This window comes from Mycteria americana, chromosome 3, assembly GCF_035582795.1.
Source record: "Mycteria americana isolate JAX WOST 10 ecotype Jacksonville Zoo and Gardens chromosome 3, USCA_MyAme_1.0, whole genome shotgun sequence".
Lineage (NCBI taxonomy): Eukaryota > Metazoa > Chordata > Aves > Ciconiiformes > Ciconiidae > Mycteria > Mycteria americana.
The window spans coordinates 106,755,595-106,772,479 of record NC_134367.1 but is presented as its reverse complement, the minus strand read 5'-3'; the positions used below and the strand labels follow the sequence as shown (position 1 = coordinate 106,772,479).

General features: G+C 40.8%; 1 protein-coding gene across 1 annotated transcript in view; it reads right to left on the bottom strand.

Moving 5' to 3' along the window:
* Positions 1-1,416: 1,416 nt before the first annotated feature.
* TGFB2 (transforming growth factor beta 2) overlaps positions 1,417-16,885 on the bottom strand; it is a 64,439-nt gene continuing 48,970 nt past the window's right edge. The window contains exons 3-7 of the mRNA XM_075496446.1: positions 8,037-8,169; positions 7,808-7,918; positions 5,273-5,447; positions 4,546-4,699; positions 1,417-2,637 (exon numbers count right to left, since the gene is read on the bottom strand). Of these exons, the coding sequence (XP_075352561.1) occupies positions 2,479-2,637; positions 4,546-4,699; positions 5,273-5,447; positions 7,808-7,918; positions 8,037-8,169 (732 nt within the window). The 3' untranslated portion in view covers positions 1,417-2,478. The remainder of the gene's footprint in view (positions 2,638-4,545; positions 4,700-5,272; positions 5,448-7,807; positions 7,919-8,036; positions 8,170-16,885) is intronic.

The window sequence follows — 16,885 nt, the reverse complement described above, 5'->3', positions numbered from 1 at the left end:
AAATCCAGAGTATTTTCTACCCTGAGGAGTTTCACTGAGTTCAGTGCATCTTCTCACTGGAGTAAGTCTGGCTCAAGCAAGTGTTAGCAGGACAGATTTTTCACTTGTTCATCTCAACTCACTAAATAAATCAGAAGTCTAACATACCTCCTCCTCTGCGCTGAGTCAACGGGTGGGATTAGATCATCTGTGGGGCTACGTTTCCATCTAGGCAATAAGCACAGGCTCTACCGAAGTCCCGAGGAGCTGCGTGTGCAAGCCGCTGCGGTACTTCAGTTTTGCATCAGTGTTCTGCTGAAGCCAAAGAAATTGCACTTCTTAAAACTGGAGCTGACAACATCAAGCTCAGGAGCGTCCTCCCGACACCGCTCGGGTCAATGACAGAGAATGTCCTTCTCATCCAAGTAGTACATTTCTAACACAGTTTTCCAGCTTTGCCGTGCAAAACCATTCATCATGTGAGACAAACTGAATGTGCCTTCTCCATGACTTTTTTGTTAATTTAGGTTGAGGCTTTTTTTAAATGAAGAGTATAATGTGGATTTTTTTTTTCACTCCCTCTACAATATTTAAACATGTAACAACAACAAAATCCTAGGAACCTCATGCTCCTTTTTCCTCTTCTTTTTTTAGAAGAAGCTTTAACGTGAACTCAATTGCAAAAAAATTGGCAAACTCACAAAAATCAAGGGTCTGATCCTGCTAATCCTTACACACACACCAATAGCCTAAAGGGGCCTGCCGTGCCGCTGCAGAAGTTAAAGGCAAACCTCTGTTACCTGCAGTAGGAGCAGGATTGGTCCCACGGACTAACTGTGGGGGCAAGTCCCCGCTGCGTGCGAGGCCGACGCGCAGCCTCTGACCGCAAACCGATCCCACTCACGCCCCATCTGGGGCATCGCCGCGGCAGATGCTTCCTACCAGCCTTCTGCACAGTGGTGAATGTCATTCTCTGCAAGGGTTTGCCTCGCCTCAGCCAGGCTGGGACATCTCTTCTTGCAACACCTCGCTCCCTGCCCATCTGTTTGAATGTCTATAGCCGAAAGGAAATAAAAAGGTCTAGGAATCCGAACCGCATTGCGATTCAAATGTTACAAACGGGGACAACCGAGGAGGGAGGGGAGGAGGGGGGAAGAGATTGCTTTAATCCATCCTTTTTATAAAACAGAAAAACAAATGGAGTCAGGTAGCTTATGTCATAATGATGAACAATATACAAAGCACATGTATAGCAATTATTATAAAACATGTATTTGTAGTGCAAGTCAAAATATAGGGACTCTACTCATACTGGCCAGCTAGAGGGAAACACATGATTCTGAGTGATCAAAAAGAGCCCCAAATTCAAATTCAAACTCATGAGAGCTGACAGTATTACAGAGTACAAAAATATGGTGAAAATTTACACATTACACATAAAGTACTTAATTTTTTAATAGTTTACAAATAGAGATCTACAGATATGTTTCCAATTAAGCTGGCTTTTACTACCCACCTATTGTAATACTCTAGGTATGGTTACATATACCAAAAGAACAAAAAAAATCCCATAGCATAGCTATACAGCAACATATTAAGGTCTGAAGATTAGACCAGTACATGTTAAATATTTCACTGGTTTACTAAACTGACATTTTAAATCATTTACAGTAAAAAAAAAAAATCTTATAGACTTGTCTTTGAGACTGAAACAGAGTGTCCTTTATTAGTAAATTATTCAGTATTTAAAACAAGGGTTTGAGACCTTACAAGAAGCCTCTCTAGGCAGCTGGCATGAAAAATAAGGTATTTTAAAGGCAGAGTTTCTCAATAATGTAATAACTGATTTCTATTTTAATCAAACTAAACTAACCATTACTTTTCTGATTCTTTTGAGCTTGTGTTCCTTTAGGCTTTATATGTGTTTCTGGCAGCTTATTTGGTCTCCACTTTGTCCACATTGGCTGGTTTTCTTTTTTCCAATGGCGATACAGAAATGTTCATTTGATAGTTTTTACACACAAATAAATAATGCACTGTTAACTCTACAACTAAGAGGAATGGGTAGGATGCCTATTGCGTAACAATACAGAGAGATCAAGTAAGGCACGGGACAGATACAGCAACTCCACTTCATGGGATTTTCCTGTTTTTTTCCTTTCACATAGTAACACTAACAAATTTCTTCCAGTGTTTATTTTTTAAAAGGTTTTCTTTTTCTTTAACTTTGCTTCTTGTCTATCTCACACTATGTGTAGGTGAAATGTAGGATAAAGGCCTTCAATGTTTTGCTTCAGATGCCAGTTTAAAAAAAAAAAAAAAAACAAAACAAACTTTCAAACAGTTCAGACTAGTACCGCTTTTTTTCTTCTTTTTTTTCTTTTAACACTGATGAACCTGGGTTTTCATTTTTCTTTCTTTCCTTCTCGCTCTCTCTTGCTTTTTTTCGTTGGTTATTTTTTTTAATACACACACGTCATGCTGTTTCAGGGGTATCCTTTAGCTGCACTTACAAGACTTTACGATCATGTTGGACAGCTGTTCAATTTTGGGTGTTTTGCCAATGTAGTAGAGGATGGTGAGGGGTTCCAAATCCTGGGACACGCAGCACGGAGAGGCAGAAGCTTCTGGATTTATGGTGTTATACAAGCTGAGCACCTAGAAGGAGAAAGGAAAAAAGAGAGATTAAGACAGCTGCCTCTGCCTTCCTGCCACTGCAGAGCATATTCCTTTCTGCGCTGCTTCCTCCCACAGCACCTGAGAGAAAGCTCACTGAAAGCAGTATGAAGATTCCCGGATTTTACTATTTTTTACGCTTCTCCAGTTCAATCTGGTGTCACAATCTGCCTGAGTTTCTTAAGGTTTCATCCATACAGTCTTAAACCTCAGAACAGGTACCTGCCTGGAGCCTGCCTTGAAAGCATAGCCCTTTGAATCAACACACATACTGTATTGACATGGAAAGAAGAAACTGAAAGGTTTTTATTTATGTCTTCAGATTGCCATTTGCTGTTACAGGATTTTGGCTTTACAAGTGCACCAAAGGGAAAAGAGAGCCCTTCAGAGCATAAGCACTCTTCTGCTTTTCCTCTCTGGTTATGTTTTACCAAGTTCATTAATGCGACCCTGCAAGCACCACGACTCAAGCTGCAGTAACTCCTATTGAGAATCAGCTGCGGTGAAGTTAGCAGCGCTGGTGCTTTATGTCACGTTGGATTCATATGCATGGTTCTCTGCAAGGGAAGTATGTAGGGTTACCCGCTGATGATGCATAGGTATTTCTGAGGATGCCATTAATGTGTTAGCCAAACACCAAGTGACCTTTTCCTAGAACTTCAACACAACATTTCCAGCTTAGAGAGACAGAAGATCTGTTCAGGACAGCAACACTAACTACTTTATTAAGCAACTTCTGATTCCTTGGGCAACTATCCAAACCACATATTTGTGACCATGACAGTTATTCTTCCTCTTTCCTTTAAAAACAAGTGCTGCTCCAAAATGCGTACACTACTACTCCACACCAGCACGGAAACATACTTACCTTATTTATACCTCTGCCTGCTGACATTGCTAATAGTACGATGCCACAGCCAGTGACAGCTGCAAAGGATATCTATACCTGGCTCTGTAAGTTCAGGAAGAACACACTATCATGGCTTTACAGACCAAAGGGAAAGCAAGCTGCCCCTTGGACACAAAGAGTCCTCCCTGCTGGCTGACACTGATCTGGTATTTTAAGGGAGACTTGAAAAAAGGGGAGATATCATTCTTAGTATGGTCCTGAGGGTGAAATTCTTACTTCATGAGAACTGCGATGCAAATGTCTGCCTCTTGCATCTACTGTCTAGACATCCTTATTGACAGTTGAGAGAAATAAGCACTTCACAGCAGAATACTACTCATACTAAGGCAGTTGGCTAAAATACCACATCTAATCCCTAAAATAAAAAGTCTCATCTGAGACGACTATCAGTTCTTCGGCATCCCAGACACAAGGTTCCTCCTTTGCATATACATTTTCAAAGTACAAGAATGAATACATCTTTTGAAGTAAAAGAAGCACATCTATCAGTACATTTTCATGAAATTCAGCATGGCAGCATATCAATAACAATGAAAAATGAAAAATGGCAGGTCATAAAAGTAGGTGATAATCAGGTGGTACAACTCGGCCCTTTTGTTACTCTGATAGTGCCTCCCTCAGTGCCTTTGCTGACCAAACTCATTGTGCCATCTTCCACTCGTGCTCTATAACGAAAGGTGCCTTCCCAGGCAGCCTCCCAAAGCTATGCCAAGCTCATACTCACAAAAAGCATTCAGTCCTTCTGTATGTCATATTGATGAACACATTAAAAAAAAAATCTCTGGGCCAATACATTCCTACTGCTTCAATACTAGCTTGAGGCCATGTGTGAGTCCCTCTGTAGGACCACATGTCATCATCCTTAGTTACTGAGATAATAAATACAGGCTTTGGGCACTGGTGCTGATGTCAGTCCTAGAAACATATTTCACCCTGCAGTTATAAAATAGAAGTTTAAAATTAGCAAAATCATTACTTACTCTGCTGTGCTGAGTATCTGAGCTCCATAAATATGGGCAGGCTCCTGCACAGAAATTAGCATGGTATCCTTTGGGTTCATGAATCCATTTCCAGCCAAGATCCCTCTTGAAGTCAATATAAAGTGGACGCAGACAGCAATTATCCTGCACGTTCCTGGGAAACAAAATACAAGCACATTGGTCATAACAAAGACAACACAGGGAATAAAAATAATCCAGTTGCTTGCTCCCTGAATGATGCTTTACAGGCAGGCAAGTCCGAGTCCCAAAAATTCACAACTAAATCACATCAATAGTAGCTTATACTGTAACTGAAATCAGATGCTTAGACATGGCAGTACTTGCTCATACAGACAAAGCTAATGGTTTCCCTGGAGGACTAGTAAGTATTTTTCTCCAGGTCCTACTACCAAGTGGCCTCTCTGAGTAGGTGAGCACAGCGGTGGTGATAATTTGGCTGTAATTATGGGGCTGATGGGTCTGGGAATCATCCCAGATGGAACTCAGCTTCTGCTTTCTAAGGCCACAGCCTTCCTCATCTGCCACTGTCTCTGCAGGATTGGAGACTGCTGAGCAGATACCTGCTGCACACAGACCCCGTGGGTCTGTGAATGAGGGCCCGCGCTCTGTATAAATGCCAACCGTAAAGAAACATGATAAGCAACTGCATTACACCTCACAGGCTGGTACTACTACGTAAGTATACTGAATATGGATGCATAGTTACCTAAAACAATAGGCAGCATCTAGAGCACGCTTCTTCCGCCGACTGGGCTGTTGCGACTCAAGTCTGTAGGAGGGTAATAACATTAGCAGAAGATGTGGGGTCTTCCCACTGTATTTTTTCCTATTGGACTTTAAAGCTTTCACATCACCACTGGAATATGTGTAGTCATCAATACCTTCAAAAAATACATTTTGGTGATAAACATTGTGTTGCTTTTTCTTCACAAATTAAATAAACCATCTCTTTAAAAAAATTCTCTCAGAAACTGGGCAATGATGGTGTCAAGCTGAGCATGTTTACTGGGGAAGTGGGGGCAAATTTCAACCCAAGACCCCTAAGATATTCACAGTTCTCATGTTATCTATTGTATCAGCCCTCACACATTCACAGCCATTTAATGGCATTTCAGTACATTTACTAGAACTGTTGAAATGAGTAACAGAAAAGATTACTTCAGTCACTGCATCTGCATTGCTTAGTTTCAAATGCCCCAAGCAGTGATGCTTTTGTCACTTCACTTAGGGCAGTATTGCCATCTTTTAACAGCTATGTACCTTTTAAAACCTTGTAACACCATTAAAGCTGCTCTGGATATTTCACCTGCATTTCCCACTGCTTACTTCCATCGCATTAGTTTTTCTATCACATTTACCTCTTTTCTAATGCTTGTAAATTCTCTGTCTCCCATTGCCAGTTTATTTAAATCTGCTAATTTTTCCCAGAAAGTCAGTTATTCTAGCCCCTTCTTTTGTATGGGCATGGCAAAGACGTTGATCAAAGTATTTCTTCTTAAAGTGGCAATCAATGACCTTGCATTTTGTATTTTCTCTTGAAACATTAACTGCCTTACTAGCTTCTTATCATGGCAATAGCACAGGCAAAAGACTCAAGGTATTAGCCTTTCCTAAGAGTCCAAACAGTTCGTTATGCCTATTGCTAAGAGCCTTTTGAAAATTAACCTCTTGAACCAGATAATACTATCTAAAGAGAAAAAGATATGCTTTTCTTTTTGTAACATTTGCAATTACAGTGACCAAATATCATACTAACAATTTTTTAAATACACACAATGGCTTTAATCATATGTACAGTACATGTATTTAAGAAAAAATTCCAACGCAGTGAAACAATGGTTAGAAAAACTTAATACTTGACAAGAAATATAGCCAAATCCTTGGAAAACAAATGAACCAAATCATGATAAACTTTAGTAAATGAGAACTGTATAAACAGAATTTGGGTGGGTTCTAATATAGCCATAGTTTTATATGTACTGGTGGATGATAACTATAGCACGATCAATTAAATAACATTTCCCTTTCTGAAACTGAAACTTTAATGGCTTAAAAACACAAGGGAGCTTATGTGACCTTGATATATTTACTCTATATCACCTTGTCTGCTGTCCATAAGAACCATAAGAAGCCATAACCCTAACTACACACTGTTGCTTATTTTTTAATGCCCACTCAATCCAACCTTTTAGTTTTTACCAAGTTGTCAGCATAAAAAATACTTTGTGTAACTAATATACAAATATGTTACAATAAATTCTACGTGCCAATGTAGATATATAGAGATAATCAATGTTAACTAATGTAGTCCTGTTGACTTCACCTGAGAATCAGACTTCCACTGCTGGAAGCAGGAGCACACAGACAGGCACACCATTGCTGCTTCTTCAACCCACAACGCACTGACAGTAAAACACTGTAGGACATTTATACAAGTCTGGCACCTATTGTTCAGCTCTTCCCAAAGCGACTGATGCCGTTGCTCAGAGTAATTTAAAATATTACTGATATGACCAGCAAAAAGAAAAAAAAAAAGGAGTAGCTGGCGATATTTAGTGTGCCTGAAGAGCTGGAAGTACATGTGCAGGTACTTACAAAGACTGGGACCCTCTATACTCAGTGAGGACAAAGGAAGGTGCTTCTGTAAGCAAAGCAGCCAACTGTTGCCTTAGCTATACTTTGGAAATTTGCCACAACAAGTATTGTTTAACACTCATAAAACGCACAATGCTCACACACATATCTACTGCAAGAAGCTTAGATGCGTGCCAAACACCATTCTAATCCTACTTTCCAGCAGTAGCCTTCTCTATTCAGCCTGAACCGTTACAGTGCTAGGATGGACAGCAGTCAAAGGGTTTATTTTGAAAATATTCAGCAAGTTTTCTCATGACTATCCAACAGTGGATGGTCTACTGTGCAACAGTCTTCCCTACATCCAAAATTGTATGTATATCTGGTGTGCATGCTGCAAACTGTAACACAGACACTGAAGGACGTCGAAGCTGCATGCATGGAATGAGATGGCCTATTCATGCCATCTGGTTTTAGAATAGTTCAGCTGATACAGTTTTACCCTTGTGCTTTCAATACCATTTCCTACCAGCTGAGAATCAAGATTCTCAAATGAGCAAGTTTTCAATCAGCTGAATGCCATTTAGAGAGGCAGTAACGGCTCTTTGTTTCCCTCCTCAATTAGTAAGTACCACAACATTTTAAAAAGTTTTTTTTCTTTTGTTACCTGCAAATCTTGCTTCAAGCTCCTCACTTTTATTTGGGATGATATAATTATTGGAAGGCACGAAGGTGCAGCATGGACAATGTAAGCTTATCTTAAATCCAAGGTTCCTATCTGCAAAACATAAAAGTAAGTGGAGTTGGTTTTTACATGTGGAATGACTCTGAAATACCGCTGAGTTAATGGAGGAGCAGTTGGGGCAGGAGAGAAGGCAAAGAGCACTTGTTGTCACCTCTGTGATGGAGCCACTCATGTACAGCCTCAGTGACATCAAAAGACAACCATTCTCCTTCAGCTCTTGTTTTAACTACTTTGCTGTCGATGTAGCGCTGTCCTGGTGATGACACTTCTTTAGATTTTAGAACCTGCAAGAAACAACAAATATGATTGCCTAGAGGTTAACATTCACCTGGTTTTTATTAAAATGGACCACCAACATCATAAAATAGCAGAAGAAACTATTACAGCTCAAACCTCTATGCAGCAGATGTACATTCAGGCACGTTTTCAGAAAGAATTTTCTTAGGGTGCGTGAGGAGAGGAAAGTGATATAAAAACACCCTAATGAAATCAGCTTATGCTCCCAAGCAAAACATGCCATTACATATTCCTTCCTAGGAGAAATCACACAGAAAGACTGCCCCGAAAACTTGTCCTGCAACACAAGTGGTCAAGAGATCATAGTAACTGGAACATCAAAAGAGGCTATTTTACCTTCTTCAGTAATACTTACACTGGTTAGAGCATAATATCAGATGCTAAAGTAAAGCCTGTACAATGTAGTCTGTACACTGAAGATATTATATTGCTCACCCATAACTGATCTGTATGGTATTGCCTTATTTATGCTTCCAGTCTTCCCTCTGACTTCAGGTACTAGTTATACATTAAACAGAAAAAAAGTTATTGTCCACACAGGTAACCTGGGGGCATGCAGAGACAGCCTAGTGTGAATTGTGGGCACACATGGATTTGTGCAACAGGCGATGCTGCTTCCATCCAAACTTTGATGCCAGCTGTATTTATATTTGTGTTAAAAGTTTCAGCAAAGCTTGCTACTGAGCATGCGATAAAAAAATACCTGTACAAAAGAAACCCAGCTTCTCCCTTTCAAGAGGGAGAAGCACTGCATGCCTAGAATTTCAAGTGCCCACAGACTTCCTCCTATCTAAACAACTCAGCAAGTGCCTTCCCATGCACAAGCACAGCCTGCTATTATTTACCCTAACTCTAGGATGGAAAGAACTGGACTTTTGGCTGCTAACAGGTTTCTGATTTCCTGGTTATTACTATGTTGATAGTTTTGCGATGCAGGACGCTGAAATACCATGCAATATTAAGTCAACTCCAATCAAGATACCGCATGATAACATCACTTTGTTAACTTTTGGCATGCCAGCTGTGCGACTTCTTATATTGTTTCAGGCTCTTCCTCTCTTTAACCAACCAAGTCCATCTCCAAATGAACAACTGACAATGTCTCATTGTTTACTCCTATTTTCTCAGCCCAGACCAACCTGACATCTAGCAAATGTTGCTGGAATAAAACAATGGTGAAACTGCATAATATGCGTAAAGAAAAATATTTCAAAAGAGGTGTGAAATTATGTCATCATGATAAAATTAGGCTTTTCGTAATTAAACAAAAAAGCAGGCTTGAAAAGGCCAGATTCTGTCCAACATGTAGAGTCTCCCTATTTATTCCAAGGGAGTGCTGGACCTCTCAAAGGCCAGCAGTGCAGCTCCCACAATAACATTTGTCTTATGAGAAGAACAGCAGCATGACAAGCTCTTTGCCTTCCTTCTGATCAACACATTTAGCAAAAAGACATGAGAAGATGTTGGTCCAAGTCCAGAAAATTACTAAGGGCCCCTAGCAGGCAATGCCGAGTTCTCCAGTAGAAACTGAGGGCACGCAAACATTGAACACTGGGACTTCTTTTTATGAGGCAACCTTCAAACAAAGTGTTTGAACAACTGTTTACAGAGAGTCTGGCAGCAGCAAGGGGACTACCATTGCTCAGAAGTGCCAGAGGGATGAGAGAATCAGTAATCAATGCTGGGAAAGTCCCAGAGAAGTACAAATGTAACTTTGCCTTCTCTTTGGTCTTTATCAGGTCAACTCAAGTGTTTCTGAGGATGTAATGCAGCTGTCATTCTGCAAAGATGTGTTGGGGCGGGGGTGTGTGTGAGGCAAATGGGACACAAGAACTTGGCTCATTTCTCTTCCTTTCTGCACAGTCATCTTTCCAAAGACTCCAGAAACTGCATACCTCAGTTTTGGCAATGATGTAAGGATCTAAAAGTAAGTAATGTGCCAAAAGCAATCTCCTGATGTTAACTATAATTGGTCTTAGATATGTTCTGAAGACTCAGCTGTGCCTTGGTATCCAAAATAAAATTTATCTTTATCCCAATCCCATTGCTACCAAAACACAAAGTCGAGGGCTGGCAGTGTGTACCTGGCACGAACGGGATTTGTAAAAGTACAAGAAATCATCACTGCACGTATCCAATGGTACAAAGAACATCCATCCTCACTGATGAACAAGAAAAGTGTTTGCAGGTTTCAAAACTGCAGGACACTGTGGGACAGGACGGACGCTGTGGATTAAAAGAGCTAGATATTATCCATACTCTGATATCAGAAAATAAGGCTTCTCTCCATATTGTTTATGCTGCATGCTCAGGAAGCAAATTATGAAGAATGAGCTAAAAAGTCAGAAACTAAGTATGGCATAATTTCCACAATTGACATCATGGATTAAACAGGCACTAGCGGTTTTTAAGCAAAAGGCTGTTAAGTGTGATGAGTGTCATACTTGGTGAAATTAGCAAGTCTGCTTCAATCTCCTCCTGGGATGACTAAGTATCTCTATAGTGTTGGGGTGATGTATGATCTTAACAACCTGACTGCTTGTAAGCAAGAATGATCTAGCCTCACCGTTTCCATTTTTTCCTTCTTTTTATGTTACATTGTTGCAAGTGTGGAACGCTAATGGCTGATAAAATCCTAGGCTGGATCCTCAGAGTCTATGTCCTCCCACAAAATAACCCGATGAAGGACTCTCCACTTCTTTTCCTACACTGCATTCTGCATTTCCATCCACACTGAAGCAATTGCACTCTACATGGTGGTAAATAAAGTTGCCTCTTTGTAGGAACCTATCAGAAATTTTTACAGCTACAATACGTCCTTCAAATGAGTCTTCCAGAAATTATTACATGAGATAAGCATTTTAGGTTTTCTCTGCCATTTTCCCTCTTGGGTTTGCTTATTTGTACTTTGCACTACATTTCTGGTCTTACCTTCCCCATCAGGAACACACCTTTTTCTTCCAATACACCCTCAAGCCTATATTCCCACTGAAACACTTCTCTTTTGGTATTTCCAATACTTTCTTCCTACTAGATGAACTAGTTTAGTTGCAAAAGAGAAGAAAAGCCTTTTCTGTGCCTTGCAGCTTTTGTGCTTGAAAGCTTGTCTACTTCTTCCAACTATACTGGTTGGTCTTAGAAGAGATATTACCTTTACTTATAAACATTGCCTTGCCTTGCCTATAAACACTGCCTTACCTTCATGCTTAGCCCATTGCAACCACATCAAACACTGTTATCAGAAATGTTGCTGCACAACTTGTATCTGCAGGAGCTAAATGAAGGCCTAAAAAGTAGGCCTTTGTGCAAAAGAGTTTTCAGTGCACTAAAAATATTAACAGAAGACAAGGGGGGGGGGGAGGGAACCCACAGGAGAGAAGGAAGACTGAGTTAAAATTCCCCTTTAATTCTTTCTCATTTCCTTCTAGCACCTTGTCCAAACACTGCCTCTTAAAGAGGCAAAAAGAGTTTGGTATGTCTATGGGTCATGACATGGATGGCTAGGGCTTTCGGTGTAGGGGGAGTACTGTGCATCACCACCTGCATGTAGAGCTGACAGATTCAATCACTTGCATGAGTAGGAGATGGAGTTTCCACACACACAACCTCCCCTCCCTCACTTACAAGCGACACATTCAAACACCTGCATGTACAAGTAGGTGATGATGCACAACTACACGCGTGCAGGTGCGAGCGTGCACACCTTCACACACGCGTGAGTGAAAGCTCAAAATCAACAAACTCAAAATTCAGGTTGTGCAAAATCTCTGCACTGTCTGAACATGGGGATGTTCTTCCAGATATATGTGTTTATTTGGTCTTGCTTTCAACAGAGTGATAATGCAGCAGTGCCCTTTCTAATAAAGGATTATGCAGGGAACATATGATGTGATCACATTATGTGGGGATGAGCTGAATAGGTAGAAATGTTACCAAAAGGTTATCCAGCAGACTTCTAGCCCTGACAGCAGAGTAATTTTCATTCAGTAGCAATGCTCTAAATTCTAAGAATAATTTATTTTTGTCTACCCTCTTTTTGTACGGGATTCCTCCCTTTCACAGGAAATCAAATAGTTAGCCAAAATGCTTATTAATCTGTTCTTGACAAAGTATCTTGTACACTTAAGCCCTGCCTTCTAGCTATCTTTTTCTACGGGCACTGTTAACCTTCCCCTCATCAATTTTTTTTCTATTCTGACCCTTCTTAAAAACACCTGGGGAAAAAATTATCTTACAAATACCCATGAAGGATCTCTAGATATCACATACATGCAGCTACTGCCAACAGATCAAGGCAAAACAAGCCCGTGAATATATAATGCAGTTAATTGCGGGAAAGGGCTCATGAAGCAGCCAGATGCAAACAAAGCATTGCTCTTGCTCGTACAGCTACACATGTTTAGGAAGCCCAGTCGGGGGTCTTGGTGATGACAGCACTCACATGCCACCCTCATCAGGCCTGCCAGATTTCTGGTATTTTATAAATCTCCTTGAAGTCTACTCTTCATTGGTTCTGCAAAGGCGTTCTGCTCCGTCTTCAGGGGGAGACCCTCTGCTCTGCTGGCAGGGATTTGTCTGTATTCCTCCTCGTCCGTTAGAGGAGGCTGGACCACGATGCTGTCTTGGAAGCGTATCCCAAATCACCGTGACCAGGGCATTCAGCAGTGAAAAGCTTTAGTTTTATCACAAACTAGTTTCAGAAGAATGACAAGTGAGTTTCCAGAGAATGCTGATCTCTAAATTACTTCTTCCACCTGCTATGCTTATTTTTCAGATCAACTGGAAAGCATTAACTGATATATTTTTTTTAAATTTAAGTGTCAAGTAGCTGAAACCTTCATTAAAATACTGGAGGATGAAACTGTTTATTTATATGCACATACGTTTATACTCTCAAGTAACTATCACACAGTTCTGAGTATAAAATAAGGACAAGGATTGTCTTAGTCTGTATTTTATAAAGTACACTGAGAACACTACATAATTCATGATAACAAACAAAGCAGAATGTTTGCAAAATTAACAGAAGCATGGCTTCTTTAAAAAATGGGGCATATCAGAGGCTGATATAACCAGAGCAGCAGCATTTGGCGTCAGTGTAATTATACTGGTTTGAAAACAAAACCAAAAAACCTACAAAACCCAAGACTCTGTTAAAAGAAATGTAATTATTTTGCTCAAATTTTCCTTTGCCTATTCCCCTTCTCATATATATAGGCAGCTAAAGCAGGGGATAACTGAAAGAACACATTAGTGTATGTATTCTAGACAATAACCACTGAGAGCAGACGCCAGAACAGCCCGTCTTCATGACTCATTACACACATAAAAGGAAAAAAATTGACAGAAAGACACACTGGTTCTTTCGAATAACTAGAACTCCAAAACAGCAACTTGCTTAGTTTATTTCAGATTCGATGGTTTGCCCAATAACTACTTCTAGTCTTCTACAGTTACCACAATCAAATGCAGAATAGGAAAATTACAATTAAGTATAATTTACAGTGGAACAGTTTTGGCTAATAAATTCATCACCTCCCCAGCAAGCAAACAAACAAACAAAAAACTGAATGTGGTTCAGCAGTGATGATACACAGGCTGATGCATCAATGACATACATCTGCTGCAGCCAAGAAAACCCTAGGCACGCATCAAATGCCAAGCTTTAGCAACAACAAGGGCATTTTATAGCTAGGTTTGAGAATTACGGTCACCAACTGTTAAGACATATTTTTGGCGACTGTTTTCTTAAAACAAGTTGATGAACTTTCAAAACATAATAATAAGATCATATGGCCACTTACAAATATCTACCCTGTCTGCTGCATTGCCCTGGAACTTGGGATGGTCACTGCTGTCAGCCAGCGTGGGTTCTGTAATCACTGAATAGCAGTAAATATGGCGTTATCTTGTAAAAACCTGCTATTAATCTGGTTTTCCTCTCCATTCATTCTGGACCGTCTGATCTCCTCCCTCCAGATGCTGCTGGCTCCCTGATAACTTCCTTCCTTCCCTTCTCTTCTCTGTCATTTCAGACTCCTGTGATGTTCTTGTGTATTACAACATCTTGGCAGGCTCACTAATCTTTCTCTGACTTATCAGTCATTATCCATGGTTTCCATTGGAACTTCAAGGGCCTTTTAAAATAATGGAAATAACCTGACATGTACTTCTAAGTTCAAAGTAAATAAGCCCAAACAATGAGATCCAGTGGTAAATGATGTGCTAATGCTGGTTAATATCAGAGCAGAGATAAGTTCAGCTATGCACAACACCATGGCTGAAAACTGCCGTTTAGGATAACCTCTTCTGAACTACAAGAAACCTGCAGGGGACTCCAGCCTAACCCTCTGCAGTGGAATAACCAGATTCCTAAGGTCTGCATATGCAGCTGCTTGTGGTTTCCAAATTGTTACATACTATTCACCCTACTGAAAGATTCACTCGCTGTCTGGTTCCAGATTTCAAAGGTCTCCTCAGACAGCTCTCAGGGACTTCATCCAACCCTTTCTGAAGCTTAAAGTTAAAAAATGACCATGCTAATTCTCAATCCTTTCTCACTCCCTGGTAGAGTTCAAGGTCTTTGATCCTATCTTGGACACAAGGATAAGCAAACCCTTAATTCCATTGCAAACCTCTCCAGTTTCTTACTCATTATAGGTGGAAACATATGTTGTAAAGTGCAAAGCCTCCATATAGCACCTTTTGCCAGATAACTGGGAATCTACTGGCTATCAAAATCTTAGCTTCTTCTTATCACTGCTAGTGCAAGAGACTGAATGTGTATTTTTTCAAAAATTCTCAGTGCAAATTTTCAAGCTCTTCCTGTAACCACTTCTGCAAAAGAGTAATTCAGACTCTGCCTTCAGTGCTATGGAGTTAAAAGGGCTTTACAGCCCCCCTGCTTATCAATGGAAGTCTTTCCATTACTTGCAAAGGTCTCCGAATCAGGCTCAAACCGAGGGCAGAATCTTTAGAGACTAGTATATAAGATGCAGAGCTCCTGCCAAAATACAAAGGTATGGAGTACTTGCCAAAGTTTTTAAAAAAACCATAGCTCTCTGATCCATCTGCTCAGAACTTGCCAGACACGTTCTTCATGCAAACTTGAAAATAAAAAGAACATATTGCACACATAACCCAACCCCTTTTATATCTGGATGGGCTACAGCTGCAGTAGGTTTCTCTTACAGCGTTGGCTGCTACTCACTTAAAGGTAAAAGAAGGTGAAGTGCGAGGGGGCTAAAGAGATCAGTGGCTAAAGCAGGTCAAAAAGGGAGGGGAAGTCAAGTATGTCATGGAATCATTGTGACTGACTCATTGCATCACCCTGTGGTGAGGGGATGAGCTCCGGGAACAGAATGGATCCTGAGAAGGGATTTCCTCTCCATTTGTTCCCCAAGCAGGGCCTTCCTCCTGTCACTGAAGATACATGTGCAGTGTAAGTTGGGGATACAGCCCTGAGGCTGTTCAGTCTGATTTATGCTTAAGCAGGCAGGAAGACTCTGCATTGTATAAGCAATAAACAAGAACGGAGGGTCTGGGGTCCTTCTCCTGGAAGATTCTGAAATATTGAGTGCAATTTCCTGCTGTTTAGGAGATTTTAAGATAGCTCCACAGAAAGATTTTATATAAAATGAAGCAAAACAAAAAAATCCTGTAAACTTATCTAGCATTTAGCTTTAACTTGCCAGAGGCGTATTATGTTTTATTAAAATATCAACAAAGAGGAGCCAAAGTCAACAAAACCAGAGTGGGTTCTCCTGTCTTCTAGCCAAATCCCCTAGATCCTGCAGGGTACTCCTGTGTTCATCCCCCCTTTACACACAGCTCTCCCAAGCCCTTCTTCCTTGGTCCTGTCCTTGACAGCCACATCTCATGTTCACGTGCATTTTACTGCAACATTTTGGCATGTAACTTTCTTTGCTATCTGAATATTTGGACTTACTGCTTCTTCTAAGATGCCGCCTTCTTCCGCAAGTCACTCCTTTTTCCTCCCTTCCTCTTGCCTGCATTGCTCTCCATAAGTCACGATTCTTGTGGTTTTCTCTTCCCACCACCTACAGGCTTCCACCCAAACCACTCCTGTTCTCCTCCATTTTCTTCTATCATCTATTCTTCTTCACATAGTTTTCTCTCCAACAAAGCTTCACATTGTTTCCTACACCTCCCCAAAAGAGCAATACTACCTTACCCCCTCCAACAGGCTCCCTAGCGCAAGGCCAGCAAGCCAACCTGATGTTCATCAGCCCGGTAACTACCACCCTGCGGTGCTTAGTTAAAACTTGCTCGTGTCTCAGTGTAATATGGACTTGGCCACCCCACCAGACTGCAGCCCAAAGAGCAGGAACCCAAACCTAGCGGCTGGTTTCTGACCCATGTCCTGCATTCCTACACTCCCCATAAAGTACACGCACCATGAATGGCAAGAAATCTATCAGCTCAGTGCCCCACGTTTCTACGCACAGCAGTGTCAAGCTGGGAGTACACGCTGGCTTGTGCCAGTAGCTAATGGGGATATTATATACTTCTTCAAGTCATCTTCAATTACTGCTCTGTTCCTGGCAAGAGGTGGCTGCATCTGAGATAAGCTCTCAAATCGCAGTGAATATGACACAGCAATACATACTTCCCCTCACCCACGCTCACAGATTATTTGCCAAAGGTACTCTATACGTGGTCTCCAGCGTACTGACTTTTTTT